General features: G+C 38.2%; 1 protein-coding gene across 1 annotated transcript in view; it reads right to left on the reverse strand.

The window, feature by feature from the left end:
- The window catches only part of Nbas (NBAS subunit of NRZ tethering complex), a 306,644-nt gene that overhangs the window by 160,182 nt on the left and 131,441 nt on the right, over positions 1 to 15,021 (reverse strand). Inside the window, exons 27-30 of the mRNA XM_042680768.1 lie at positions 13,251 to 13,313; positions 11,651 to 11,773; positions 7,274 to 7,376; positions 4,666 to 4,895 (exon numbers count right to left, since the gene is read on the reverse strand). Of these exons, the coding sequence (XP_042536702.1) occupies positions 4,666 to 4,895; positions 7,274 to 7,376; positions 11,651 to 11,773; positions 13,251 to 13,313 (519 nt within the window). The remainder of the gene's footprint in view (positions 1 to 4,665; positions 4,896 to 7,273; positions 7,377 to 11,650; positions 11,774 to 13,250; positions 13,314 to 15,021) is intronic.

The following is a 15,021-nucleotide window of genomic DNA, read 5'->3' on the forward strand; positions in this document are numbered from 1 at the left end:
TCAATGTTAAAGGCTGGAACAAAATCTACCAAGCAAACGGCTCCCATAAACAGGAGGGAGTTGCAATCCTAATATCAGATAAAATAGACTTCAAATTAAAATTCGTGAGAAGAGATAAAGAAGGTCGCTACATACTAATTAAAGGATCTCTCCTTCAGGAGGATATTACAATTCTAAATATCTATTCGCCAAACAATGGAGCACCCAAATTTATCAAAGAAACACTACTTTCCCTCAAATCCCATATAGATCCAAAGACATTAATTGTTGGGGATTTTAACACACCACTCTCCCTACTAGATAGATCAACTCGGCAAAAACTCAACAGAGAAACCGCAGATCTAAACAGCTGCATAGATCAACTAGACTTAACAGACATCTACCGAACATTTAACCCAGCAGCATCAGAATACATGTTTTTCTCAGCAGCACATGGAATGTTTTCTAAAATAGACCACATTTTAGGCCACAAAGCAAACTTGTCTAAATTCAGAAACATTGAAGTTATACCCTGCATTCTCTCTGACCACAAGGTAATAAAATTAGAACTCAACACCAAAAGCCACCAAAGAAAGTCCGGTATCACATGGAGGCTGAACAACACACTGCTGAATCATGAGTGGGTCATGGAAGAGATTAGAAAGGAAATTCAAATGTTCATGCTATTCAACAAAAATGAACACACAAATTACCAGCTCCTCTGGGACACAGCAAAGGCAGTACTCAGTGGTAAGTTTATAGCTCTGAGCTCCTACATCAACAAATTGGAGAGATCTGAAACTAGCAATTTAATGACACATCTAAACCTCCTTGAAAAAGAGCAGCAAGATAAACCCCAATCCAGTAGATGGAAAGAAATAATCAAAATTAAATCAGAATTAAATGAATTAGAATCCAAAAAAACTATAGAAAGAATCAACAAAACGAAGAGTTGGTTCTTCGAAAAACTTAACAAAATTGACAGACCCTTAGCAAATCTTATCAGAAAAAGAAGAGAACACACCCAAATTAATAAACTCAGAGATGAGAATGGAAACATCACGATGGAAACAACCAAGATTCAGAACATTATAAGGGAATACTTCTCAAAACTTTATGCTAATAAGTTTGAGAACTTGACAGAAATGGACCTTTTCCTAGCAAATATTGACATGGCAAAACTAAACCAAGATGAGTTAAACTATCTTAACAGGCCCATATCAAGCACTGAAATAAAAACAGCAATAAGAGACCTCCCAGCTAAGAAAAGTCCAGGACCAAATGGTTTTACAGCGGAATTTTACAAGGCCTTCAAAGCAGAGCTCACACCAATACTCTTCCAACTCTTCAATGAAACTGAAAGAGAAAGCTCACTACCGAACACATTCTATGAAGCCATCATAACCCTCATCCCAAAACCAGGCAGGGACTCATCAAAGAAAGAGAACTATAGACCCATTTCTTTGATGAACATTGATGCAAAACTTCTCAACAAAATTTTGGCCAATCGACTTCAACAATTCATCCAAACAGGATTCAATTCAGGAATGCAAAACTGGTTCAATATACGCAAATCAATTAATATTATTCATCACATCAACAGGAGCAAGAATAAGAACCACATGGTTATCTCAATAGATGCAGAAAAAGCATTCGACAAGATCCAACACCCCTTTATGATGAAGGTTTTGGAAAAATTAGGAATCCATGGAACATTCCTCAATACAATAAAGGCTGTATATGACAAACCTACAGCCAGCATTATACTCAATGGTGAAAAACTAAAGCCATTTCCTCTTAACTCAGGAACAAGACAAGGATGCCCACTCTCTCCACTTCTCTTCAATCTAGTATTAGAATGCCTAGCTACAGCAATAAGACAAGATGCAGACATAAAGGGGATCCAAATAGGGAAAGAAGAAATAAAACTCTCCTTCTTTGCAGATGACATGATCTTGTATTTAAAGAATCCCATAGACTCCACTCCCAAATTACTCAAGCTGATTCAAAACTTTGGCAAAGTAGCAGGTTATAAAATTAACCCCCAAAAATCAATGGCTTGTCTGTATGCCAACAATGAGAAAAGTGTGGCTGAAATTAGGAAAGCAACTCCATTTGTAATAGCCCCACAAAAAATAAAATACCTAGGAATTTACTAAAGAAGTGAAGGACCTCTATGATGAAAACTTTAAAATCTTGAAAAAGTAAATCAACACAGAACTTAAAAAATGGCAAAACCTCCCATGCTCCTGGATTGGAAAGATTAACATCGTGAAAATGGCAATACTTCCCAAGGCTATCTACAAATTCAACGCAATACCTATCCAAATTCCAACCTCATTCTTCAAGGAAATAGAAGAGGCAATCCAAAAATTCATAGGGAACAATAAAAGACCCCGAATAGCAAAAACGCTCCTTAACAGAAAGAACACTGCTGGAAGAATATCAATACCAAATTTCAAACTCTACTATAAAGCCATAGTAATCAAAACAGCTTGGTATTGGCATAAGAACAGACCTCAGGACCAATGGAATAGAATTGAAAACCCAGAAATGAACCTACAAACCTATAGCCATCTAATCTTCAATAAGGGAGCTAAAACAATACAATGGAAGAAAGACAGCCTCTTCAGTAAATGGTGCTGGCAAAATTGGTTAACTACATGTAGAAAACTAAAGCTAGATCCTTATATATCACCCTGCACCAGAATCAACTCCAAATGGATCAAAGACCTTGAACTCAAAGCAGACACTCTGAAAACATTACAGGATGGAATAGGAGAAACCCTAGGTCTCCTTGGCTCAGGCCGAAATTTTTTGAATAGAGACCTGGAAACACAACAAATCAAAGAAAGGTTGGACAAATGGGATTGCATAAAGTTGCAGAGCTTCTGCAGGGCAAATGACATAGCTAGCAAGATCAATAGAAAGCCCACGGATTGGGAGAAGATCTTTACTAGCCATACAACGGACAAGGGTCTCATATCTAAAAGATACTTGGAACTCAAAAAATTAAACCCCCCAACAACAAATCCTCAAAGAAACAACTGCCCAATAAATAAGTGGGCTAAAGACTTAAAGAGAAACTTCTCCGAAGAAGAAAGAAGGATGGCCAATAGACACATGAAGAAATGTCCAACATCCCTAGCCATAAAAGAAATGCAAATCAAAACAACATTGAGATATCACCTCACCCCAGTTAGAATGGCAAAAATCAAGAACTCTAACAACAACAGATGCTGGAGGGGATGTGGACAGAAAGGAACCTTACTTCATTGTTGGTGGGAATGTAAACTTGTTCAACCACTTTGGAAAGCAGTATGGAAGGTTCCTCAAAAGACTTCACATAGAACTTCCCTATGACCCAGCAATCCCACTTTTGGGCACTTACCCAAATGTTTACAAACAAGACCACACTAAAGCTACCAGCACAACTATGTTTATTGCGGCATTATTTACCACAGCTAAGATATGGAACCAACCCAGATGCTCCTCAGTAGGTGAATGGATCAAGAAAATATGGTATATATACACAATGGAATTCTATGCCTCCATCAGAAAGAATGACATTGCCCCATTTGTTAGGAAATGGAAAAACTTGGAAAAAATTATATTAAGTGAAGTAAGCCAGGCCCAAAGAAACATAGGTCCCATGGTTTCCCTTATTTGCAATATCTAGTATATGTATGAGTCAAGCGGAAAAGGTCAGATAATGTGATGTCAGGAAAATGAACCCTTAGATATGTATTTTAATGTTTTTTTCTTTCATGCATGTGTTTCTAACCCATTTATAAGATTATCTCTTTGTTGCTTTGTATGTCCCTCCCCCATAGTATAACCCCTGCTTTCACTATATTTGATGTCAGTATAACTTGTGGAGGAGATGGGGAAAAACCAGTTGTTTAAGGATACAGGTGGACCTGTTGCAACAATGAGAAGTACAAGTTGTCATGTCCAAAACGAGCTTTACAACGTTGGTGCTGGGGGGGGGGGGGGAGACAAGGATTGGGATTGGGGGAGAGGGGGAGGGGGAGGATGGGAAGGGATGTGAAGGGTAAACAAAGGAGGAGGCTGCAATGCTTGGTAAGAAATGTACGCATTATCCTGCCCATGTTATTGTAACCCCTCTATACAGTATTTTCACAAATAAAATAAAATTAAAAAAAAAAATCAGTGTAATTGTGAAGAACTACAAAAGCTCAGAACCTGAGTATACCTTCTGAGTAAATCATATAAGAGGAGTAGAAATACAATAGGCCAGGAAAGGGGATAAATTTATAACCTAGAACTTGCTAACAGGAAGGGACTCTGGAATTTTATCATCTAATCAGGGCCCCTGCTTCTAAACAGCCAGATGCTGCTGCAATGGAGACAGGGCCCAATACATGCAGAATCCAGAGTTTGAATTTATAGGTGAGCCATGAGTATCTTCTAACAAAAGGGAAACACAGATTTTCCGATAGGTAGTAAAACTCACTTAGCAGAAAACACGTCGGAGGAAAAAGGTCAAGAAGTTAATGGATATTCATCATTCATTAGCTTTCTTATTATATTCAAGCAACAAATAACTGAGCCCCATTCAGTGTTGTACTTGAGGTAACCTGTGGTTTGGGTAAAGACTAGCCCTACAGTGAAGTCTGTGCATCCTGACTCTTCCCTCTGATGGAAGAACATGGAGTCACCTACCTGGCCAGATCCATGCAACTGTCAGTGAGGTTGGTGGATGAGTTGAAGTACTCTCTGCTGGCAGCCAAGACCAAGTCAATGCTTTTGTGGTAACTGACCCTGTACTGAGGCCGTCCTTTATGGGCTGCAATAGCGGGAGGATTTGCTGAACAGGCAGTGTGTTGCATCATCTGTCCTGCAAGGTGGATGTTTTCAAGGCGACTGGAGCACAGAAGGCTTTCAGTAAATATCTGGGAAAAAATATAACAAGCTGGAATTAATGATTGAAGAAAGACTCAGTTGTCAAAAAAAAAAAAGGTTCTGAAATCCAACAAAAATAAATTAAAAATGCATCCAAGCGCAGCTGGTAAACATACTAAATCACCATGAGTTGATCGATATCTAAGTTTATATTACATGATTCTGACCTCATTAAAAAAAAATCTGACCTTTTCTGCTTGACTCAGACATATATTAGTTAAATCCCATTCAAAAGGGAGGGAAAATGGTGGACTTGATGTCAGGTAACAAAGGAGACCATAATCTGAAGAGACAAAGAAGGAAGAGTACCAGGAATTAAGAAAGGGGAGGGAAAAAAAAAAACAGAAAAATCACTAAACAGTCTGCAAGCCCAGTCCAGACTCCCAAGGAGAGGGAAGAAAAACCTGAAGACCTAGTGAGAAGGAAGTACAAAAGACCTTGGTGCTTGATAGGCAATTCCAGATCCCACCCTCCTGGAAGCCTGAGCTATCTCAGCACCATAATCCTCCTAATCTTAGCATCCTCAATAGCTAAGATTACAAGGCCACCAGTACTCAGTTTCAAAACTATTCATTTTCAATAATCTATACAAATGCTTGTTTACTAAAATCACATTGAATTCAAAGCTAAGTAATTTTACAAAATGAAGAGTTAATTTTTATAATTTTTACTTCATCAGTAAGTTAGGAGAAATGAAAACAAGAAATGCCCTATATATTGTTTTATGTTTGGCTTGTCAAGAAAATTCAAAACACTTTTTTTTTGGGGGGGGGGGTCCGGTCGTGGGGTCTGAACTCTGGGCCTGGGCGATGTCCCTCAGCTCTTCAGCTCAAGGCTAGCGCTCTACCACTTGAGCCAGCGCCACTTCTGGCTATTTTCTTTTTGCTTATGTGGTGCTGAGGAATCGAACCCAGGGCCTCAGGCATGCAAGGCAAATGCTCTACCACTGAGCCACCTTCCCAGCCCCTCAAAAAACTTTTTACACTGCATCCCAATAAAAATGAGTTAAGTTTGATCGGTTTCCCATTATATGGAAAACGTATGATTACCATGCATAATCATAAGTAATATACTACCTTCCAAAATAATTATCAAATACCACTGAATTACTCCTTTAGTCAAATGACAACTATTTTGTAAGTCTCTTTAATATCTCAAACAGTAGGATATGTACTGTGGGCATGAGGACAGACATGAAGCAGCTCATGATCAAACTAAAGAAACAACTATGTTTTAAGGAAAGTCTTTAGTAAAAGACTTAGTAAAGATCCTCCTTTTAGAAAAAGGAGGATGTCTTAGGAGGTACATCTTATAGAGATTTTTCCAAGTAAGATCAAGAGGAATACATTCTAACCACAGAGAATATATGCAAGCAAAGTCACAGAAACAGGCAAAAACACAGGAAGCAAAATTAATTCAAGCCAGATGGGATGGAGAGACTGGAATATAAATAAAACTACAGAGGCTGACAAGGCAGGGAGTGGGCAAGAAGGCTGCAATCCATTGTGGGTTTCCAAACACAAGCACAGGTACTTTGTGGGGAATACAGAACAAGCAAGGAATGTTCAGAAGAAGATCACCAAGAAAAGTTTACTGTTAGACGATGGGGGCTCAAGCCTCTAATACTAGATAGTAGAGACTGAGATCTGAGGTTAATGGATCAAACCAGCAGGGGCAGAAAAGTCCTAGAGACTCTTTTGTCCAATTAACCCATGAGAAAGCTGGGATTGAAGGTGTGGCTCAAGTAGTAGAACGCCAACCTTGAGCAAAAAAGCCAAGTGAGAGCATGAGGCCTTAAGGTCAAGCTCAAGTGCCAGTACAAGGAAAAAAAAAAAAGATAAGAAGAAAAAATGGCTTTAGAATACTTTGGGTACAAAGAAAAAAAAAGATACAGACACAGAGAAACAAAACATGGTTCCATTTAGCAGAGATGAAGACAGGTAGGAGAAACATGGAATCCTTTTCAAATAAAATTAATAAGCTTTGGTGTTATTTTAGGGATTTTGTTTGCTTTAGCTGAGTACTAAACTCAGGGCTCTGCATAGAGTTAAACATACACTCTCCCAATGAGCTACACCCCAACCATTAGCTGTATTTTAGTGTCCACCAAAACTGTAGAAATGAGAGAAGTTGTACAGTGTCAAGCACTATCTGAGAATTAACCCACTAAATGGATGGCATTGTAAAAAATAAAGAAGATAGAGGGTAAGTATGAAAGTGACAACACATTCAAACACTAGCCACTTCTCAGCTATCATTTGATCACAATGTGACTTTCAGGGCAGCTTATGACCATCTCTCCTGTGGCTAGTGAAGTACCACAACCCACATCTCTAAAGGAGGAAGAAACATGTAGCCTTGTATTTACCTCATAGCAAGCATCCGCGTCTAGGCACGTGTACACGTTCTCCTGCATAGTTAACATGTCCTGCAGCAATGTTCTCCAGTGAGATTCACTGACAGGAGGCTGTCTGGAGGTGAGGAGAAAAGAAAAAAAATATTTTAAGCAATTTTTCTTTAATTCACCAAAAAGTGGAGAACACTAAACACTAACACTATCTATTGTTCTCCACACGATATTGGCCCCACGTGACTGGCAGGAATTTATCTCCAGCTCATTTGAATTTCCAGGACAAAATCTGGGCTGAAGATGGAAGGAAAGTTGGGCAGCCGCATGTAAGAGGTACTGCAAAACAAGTCTCTGAATTGGCTGCTTAGACTCAAACTTAAAGCAGCATTAGCCATTAGAGGCAAAGAAAAACAAGCTGTAGGGTTCAATGGCAAAAAAGAGCCCAGGTAAGGTGAAGCAGAGAAGGCCAGCCTCCTGCACCAGCCTCCCAAGTTGCTGGGATGGCAGGCACTTGCAACCACACCTAGACTGTAAAATTTTTAATAAGCCTGTGCTTCATTGGCTATGGAATTTTATATTTGTCACACAAAATGATCAATTACTCTTGTTCCAAATGCAATAAGGCACTGGGGAACAGTTTTGTCTCTACACAAATATAGCAATCAGAATATCTGCTGGTATGCCAGGATGATCCATGACATATTTCTATCTGTTTGACCTTGGCACCTGCATTCCTCTGAAGGGCTCTTTCAGATTGGGTGTGCAGGTAGAGATGAGACGATGTGCTGAAACAAGTGTCCCTGTCACAACAGCTCAGGACCATCTGTGCCCGGCCCTGTGTGGCATCACTCAGTCTCACAGCCAGCTTATGGCTCTGCAAGCCAGCTTATGTTCTGGGACAGATGGCTTTAGCATTTCCTCACACATGGCTAGCCATAAGTGGGGTTCTAATTAAAATTAATTACAAGACATTATTTATAATAGCCTTCTTCAGAAAACATTCAATAAGTAAGAACCAATGAGAGATTCTGAAGAAAGAAGAGGTTTACAAATCAACACAGATTCCTGAAGACAAATGCAGTCGTAAGTTGCAGTGCTGGAAAGAAGGTGGATTTCTCATGGAGAAATGGGATTGTATTCAAGATGATAAAGCCTGGGTTCATGACAGACGATGAGATCTGCCAGGTTTCAAATATGAACAAGACTATTCCAGAGATACAAAAGCCCAAGACTTGGTAACGTACATAAAATAGTCAAGATGTGTTTCAAGGAGACCACATTGAAAGCAGCCATATTTCTGCAAATAGTCACTCTAAGCAAATCACCATGAGGAGAGATTAACCACAGGGGCTACAGAAGTATGTAAGCAAGGAAGGATGGAAGGTGGCCTTAGTAACTGCAAAGCTTTCTTATCAAAGAGCAGTTCTAGAACAGGCAGCCCAATATTGCAAATGTCTACTCTCTGTAGTTAAAAAGAAAGTGTAAGACTTAAATCATCAACACTATGTGGGCACAGTGGCCCACTCACTCCTGCTACCTGGAAGGCAGATATTGGAGGACTTCAGTTTGTGGCCAGCTCCGGCAAAAAGTCGGCAAGATCTAAATCTCAACCAATAAGCCAAATGTACTGATGCACACACTCAATTCCAGCTATATAAGAGGCATAAGTAAAAGTACCACAGGTTGAGACCAGCCAAGGCAAAAATGCAAGACAGTATCTAAAAAACTGAAGCAAAAAGGATGGGGACAGGAATTAAATAGTAGAGTACCTGCTCAGCAAAGCCTTATAAGACTCTGTGTTCAAGGCATAGTAGTGATGTCTTTGACATCATTTAGTAATTACTGGCCCCTGATATGTAGTTTCTCATTTGAGGTCTATCATGCTTAACACATGTCAGGGGGGAATTACAACTTAGAAGGTAACTTACCATTGTGTTATAAGAGTTAAGGACAGAGACAAGACAAGAATAAAATGCTAGGGAGTGTCCCAAGAGAAAGAATCATATTCTACACAAAGGAGTTAGCAGCATTTCCATGCACACAGCAAAGTGTTTAGGGAGGAGAAAAATACAGGATACTGTGATATCACTATCAGATTTGCAAGTTTTTAATGTTCAAATGAATCTGTACTCTATAATCTAAAAACAGGCAATGTAATCTTTCTTCCTGTGAGCCTGCTCTTTCAGGATTAGGGTTGTGCTGAGTTATCTTGGTCTTATTTACATTTTTTTCAGTTTCCCTAAATGGCACATTGAGGGCTAGAGCATTAGTTTGAGGGAAAAAAAGCTCAGTGACAACACCAAGGATCTGAGTTCAAGCCTCAAGCCAGAAGAAAGAGAAAGAAAGAAAGAAAGAAAGAAAGAAAGAAAGAAAGAAAGAAAGAAAGAAAGAAAGAAAGAAAGAAAGAAAGAAAGAAAGAAAGAAAGAAAGAAAGAAAGAGAGAGAGAGAAAGAAAGAAAGAAAGAAAGAAAGAAAGAAAGAAAGAAAGAAAGAAAGAGAGAGAGAGGAGAGAAAGAAAGGGAGAAAGAGAGAGAGAAAGAGAGAGAAAGAAAGAGCGAGAGAAAGAAAGAGAAAGAAAGAGAGAGAGAAAGAAAAAAAGAGAGAGAGAGAAAGAAAGAGAGAGAGAGAGAAAGAAAGAGAGAGAGAGAGAAAGAAAGAAAGAAAGAGGAAAAAGAAGAAAGAAAGAGAGAAAGGAGGGAGGGAGGAAGGGAAGGAAGGAAGGAACGAACGAACAAAATTGAAGTCAGCAGCAAATAACTTTATTTCAAGACTTAGAGATCTGTAATAATCAATAAACTATGGTATTGGAGAATGAAAGAATAATGGAACAGCATTAAAACATTTAAAAATAAGCCCTCGTGTATATGGATTACTGATTTTCAACAAAGCTATAAAGGCAATTCCATAGAAAAAAGTGTGCAACTGTCTAGACATGAAAAACATTACTTATCCTGACAACAATAAGTAGAAAGAAAATCAAAATGAATCATAAACCTAATTATAAATGGGAAAGTAGAAATTTTGCTTAGAATTAAAACTGTGTTGCAATATTTCTTAGATATATTAACAAAAGCACACTCACAAGAGAATAAATTGGTTTTTAAAAATTAATTTTTAAGCATACTGTTCAAAAGACATGGAGAGAATGAAAAGACAAGGCACAAATGGGAGAAAATGGTTGCCAAGAACAAAGAACACAAAAGCAAACTCTCAAACTTAAGAAAACAATTCAGATGGGCAAAGGATGTGATGCTGAGGACAAATGAGTACATGAACAGGTGCTACACTCTAATTCATTAGAGAAATGCTATTAAAACCAAAGCCAGGTAATATTACATACCTTTAGGACAGCTAAACTAAAGACCTACTGCAATACTCTTTTGGTAAGGCTGTAGAGAAAATGAAACTGTCTACAAGACTGGCCAAATAGTTAAATAGTGCAAATATTTTTGAAAACAGTAGGCCTGGTTTTTTGTGACTCTGAGAGTTAAACCCAGGGCCATGTACTTACTAAGCAGATGATCTACCACTTGAGCCATACACTCAGCCCTTTGCATCTTCCTCCTTTTTTACAATAGGTTCTCATGTGTATTTTTCAGGGTGGCCTGAACCACAGTCTATTGACAGGCATGGTGGCCACCACCATATCAGTTACCAATTGAGATGAGGTCTTGCATTTATGGCCAGTTTAGCCTCTAACTATGATCCTCCCTGTCTCAGCCTCCTAAGTAGCTAAGAGTACATATGTGAGCAACCAGTACCCAGTTATTGTTTTTTAAAGTTAACCAACCACTATATGACCCTAATTCCATTTTTAGTTATTCATCCAAGAGAAATTAAAGCATGTATCTCTATAAAAACATATAAATGAATAATCAAAACAGCTATATTTGTAAAGCCAAATGTTTATAAACAATCCAAATGTTTATAAACAAGTGAGTAGATAAAAGTGAGATAAATTCATAAAATAAATACCACTCAGCAAATAAAACAAATACTGATCCATGATACAACATTAATGAATCACAAATAACGTTGCTAAGTAAAAACAGCAAAATGCTGTATAACTTACTTATAGTACATTCTAGGAAATATGTAGGAATCTACAAAGGGGCAGGAGGGAGATCAGTGGTAGCCTGGAATGGTTGGGAGACTGATGAGGAGAAGCAAGAGGGAAGGACCTAGAAGAACCAAGAGACTGCTTCCAAGGGTTACAGACATGCTGTTACTATGATTCATGCAGAGATGACTTGGCGAGGAAAAAGATCAAAGCTTATGCAAGTATAGAGATTTCACTTTGTGTCCTTCACTACAGACCCATTACCTCATTAAAATTATCAAAAGAAGAAAAGAAGCAAAAAAACATCACAGGCAAATATCAATGTTACCACTCACTTCCGGCCTGTGTGTCTCGTCAATCTAACCATCAGCTTCTGAGCCTCTTCGAAGCTAGACTGAGTGTTTTTAACAAATGAAATTGGTTTCTCAAGTCCATGTTTTTCCAAAAGCTCTGACACACTGTAAGTGAAAGAAGAATGATTTAAAATCTTGCTGCCAAACAAAAAAAGAATCTCAAGCACATAAATAACACATAACTTTATTATTTTTTAAATCCTCACATGGTAAGACCCAATGTTACATACCATGATTACATAGTTAAGTCTCAATTCCCTCTACTAACTTCTACTAGAATACATCAGGACTAAGTATTTTTTTTTAAAGAATGACCAATATCTTTATCTCACACATTTTTGCAATTTCCCTCTAATCCAAAAGCACCAGGTCAGTACAGTAAGCCAAATGTAAAATTCAATACCCAGTTTTAACTCTTGGCAAATCTCCCTGAGTATCCAGACAAGGATGCCAGAAAAACAATAAACAGAGGGCTTGGTAATGCCTCAATCAAGCCTAATCTCCCTACCAAATCATCTCATAAAAATGTAAGTTTTATCAGTAATCTTTTGTATCAAATGAACTTCTTTAGCTATCGCATTCCACACTCCTCCTATATATACTGATCTGTCTCGTCAAGTTTCCCATTTATGATACTGTTAGACATGTATGGCTGGATACCATACAATTCAGTATGTCTTCACAGTATGTACATTAAAACATTTGGCATAAAGTGACTACCAGAACCACCGCTGGCCACACCCACAAATATGTGAAATAAATTATGCTATTTCACTGAGGTAGTCATCTTGGTTTTAGAGGAAAACAAAGGTAACTGCAGCTCTGTATGGAATGAGCCTGTTTAACAAAAAAGTTTTAGTGAAACTTTGATGAATTTTTCAGGGAAGATGAGGGGGAGGAAGGACAAGACAACTCACAATAGGAAATGTTTGATTTACTACACTGCTTTCGATAAACTAAACACAACTGTGTATCTTCCAAACACAGATTACTAAGAATTGGGCTAAAAAGTAGAGGTTTTACAATGAAAAAGTTAATTCTTCACTACATTCATATGTTGTGGTACACAGAGACATTCTGTTTCTTTAAATGCAATATAAAAATTTTAACATTAAAATCCTAATTTAAGTAATAAAATTTTAGTTACTAGATTCCAGATTATGTTTTACTAAATATACAACCTTTACCTGTGATATTGATATTTATAATTTATTTAATTACATTTTAAAGTTTGTTATTCTTACGTTTTTACTGATAACATAATATTTATCAGCATTATTTATATGCCCACTTAAAACAGCTACTAGTAAACATTATAGACTTCTAAATGGCAAATTCAGAAAACTTTGACAGGTTCAAAGGTTGCTAAGCTAGTAAGTACCAGTGTTTTGAAAGCTGATGTTATTAGTCTACCATTCTGCTATAATCAGGTGGCAATGGCTTTATGAGAGAGAAAATTCACTCAAAAATGTCAAATAAATAGGAAGTGAACCTGGGAACAACTAATAGGCAGATTTAAAGGGAACATTAATTAGAATCCTCCTCCCCATTCATACTGAACCAAAGACTACCTCTTTCTCACCTTAGAATCTTTTCCAGTTGGTCTACCATGTCATGGAGAGTAGTAGTTATATCTGTCTTAAGACTAAAGAAATGAAAGAATAAAAATTAAAATTAAGTTTTAGTAGTGGGTTTTTAATATAAAATAAACTCAATTTGTGGAGGAAATGGTATTTCTCTCATACTTAATCTCTAACAATATGACACAGTCCAAGGAAAGTTTTAGGCTTGTGTTGTCAGTTTTTAGGACCCTATAAGGTTAAGGTTAAAAACACTAGAGTAGAACAGCATTTTCTACAAAAGATTAGCCAGATACCAACAACTATTTTTCTAAAGTACTTTGGTTTCAATTTGCTTCAAGGTATGAAAGAACTGCAAATCAGTTGCTAGACTTTTTTTTCTTGTGTGTATATATATGTGTGCATGCATGCGCCGTGCACTTGCATGCATGCACATGCACACACTATACTGAGGCTTGAGGCCAGGGTCTTGTTCTTGCTCTGCTTTTTTTTTTTTTTTTTTTTGTCGGTCATGGGGCTTGAACTCTAGGCCTGGGAGCTGTCCCTCAGCTCTTCAGCTCAAGGCAAGCACTATGCAACTTGAGCTACAGTGCCACTTCCGGTTTTCTAGTGGTTTATTGGAGATAGGAGTCTCATGGTCTTTCCTGCCCGGGCTGGCTTTGAACCCCGATCCTCAGATCTCAGCCTCCTGATTAGCTAGGATTACAGGCGTGAGCCACCAGCGCCCGGCTCTTGCTCTGCTTTTTACCACCACGGCTGGCACTGTACCCCTCGAGCCATATCTCCAGTTCCAGTTACTGGCTTTCTCAAAATAAGAGGTAAGAGGTAAAACAACTATCTCTGTTGAACCAATCAAACAGATTGGGAAGATTGCCCTGCATGCTGGCCTTCTCCTAGAACTGCCCACATGCCCGGAAGTTGGAAGTTTCCATGAGGATTCTAGTACTCAGGAAGCTCTGCCACATAATCACTCCATAGGCATCAGGGACTCACATCTACCTCAGCAAGAAGGCCTAGGGAGATAACCATCTGTCACACCATCTCATAGGCTAAAAGCAACCCCTTTCAAAGGAAGCTGGTGGGCAGGGGAGTAGGACGAACATTATCATGAAAAAGATCAGAAATGGATATGATTGAGTCTACTAGATATCTGTGGAAATATTTGCTTCTTAGACACAGACAGAGAATAATAGGGAAAGTAGGCAACAAATACAGTTGTTTACTAAAGCCTGACACTACTGGGTTCACACATTAATAGCATGTCTCTTTAAACTCTTGTATTTTACAATAGTACCTTTCAACAATTTGCTTTATACTAAATGACAGTAATTTTCCATAGAAAAAGATCAGTTGACCTATAAAATTCTGGGCCATCTTCTGTATTTATCTGTTTCCATTATGTTTGTATTAAGTTGTTCTTCTATTTCCTATATTAACTGTATGGGCTGGGAATGTAGCTCAGTATCTGCAAACAACAGATTTGCAGATTTTATTCCTCTTCCTCTCTCCTCCTCCTCCTTCTCTTTCTGCTCTTCTCTTTTTTTCCTTTTATGATGCTAGGAATCAAGCCAAATCTTGCCTAACATGCACAAGGCCCTGGGTTTAATCTCCAGAAAACAAAATTCAAAATAACTTCAGTAGCAATGGTAGAAATTGAGCCTAAAGGAGTGATTAGATTCAGGATAGCAGGGTGAGCAAGATCTCTTGTCTTCTCAGTACCATGACCCCAGGCGCTTTGTACTGCACTACAGTGGGAGGCATGACCGGCTGATG

Source organism: Dipodomys spectabilis, unplaced genomic scaffold, assembly GCF_019054845.1.
Source record: "Dipodomys spectabilis isolate Male_0828 unplaced genomic scaffold, ASM1905484v1 ptg000066l, whole genome shotgun sequence".
In the NCBI taxonomy this organism is placed as follows: domain Eukaryota; kingdom Metazoa; phylum Chordata; class Mammalia; order Rodentia; family Heteromyidae; genus Dipodomys; species Dipodomys spectabilis.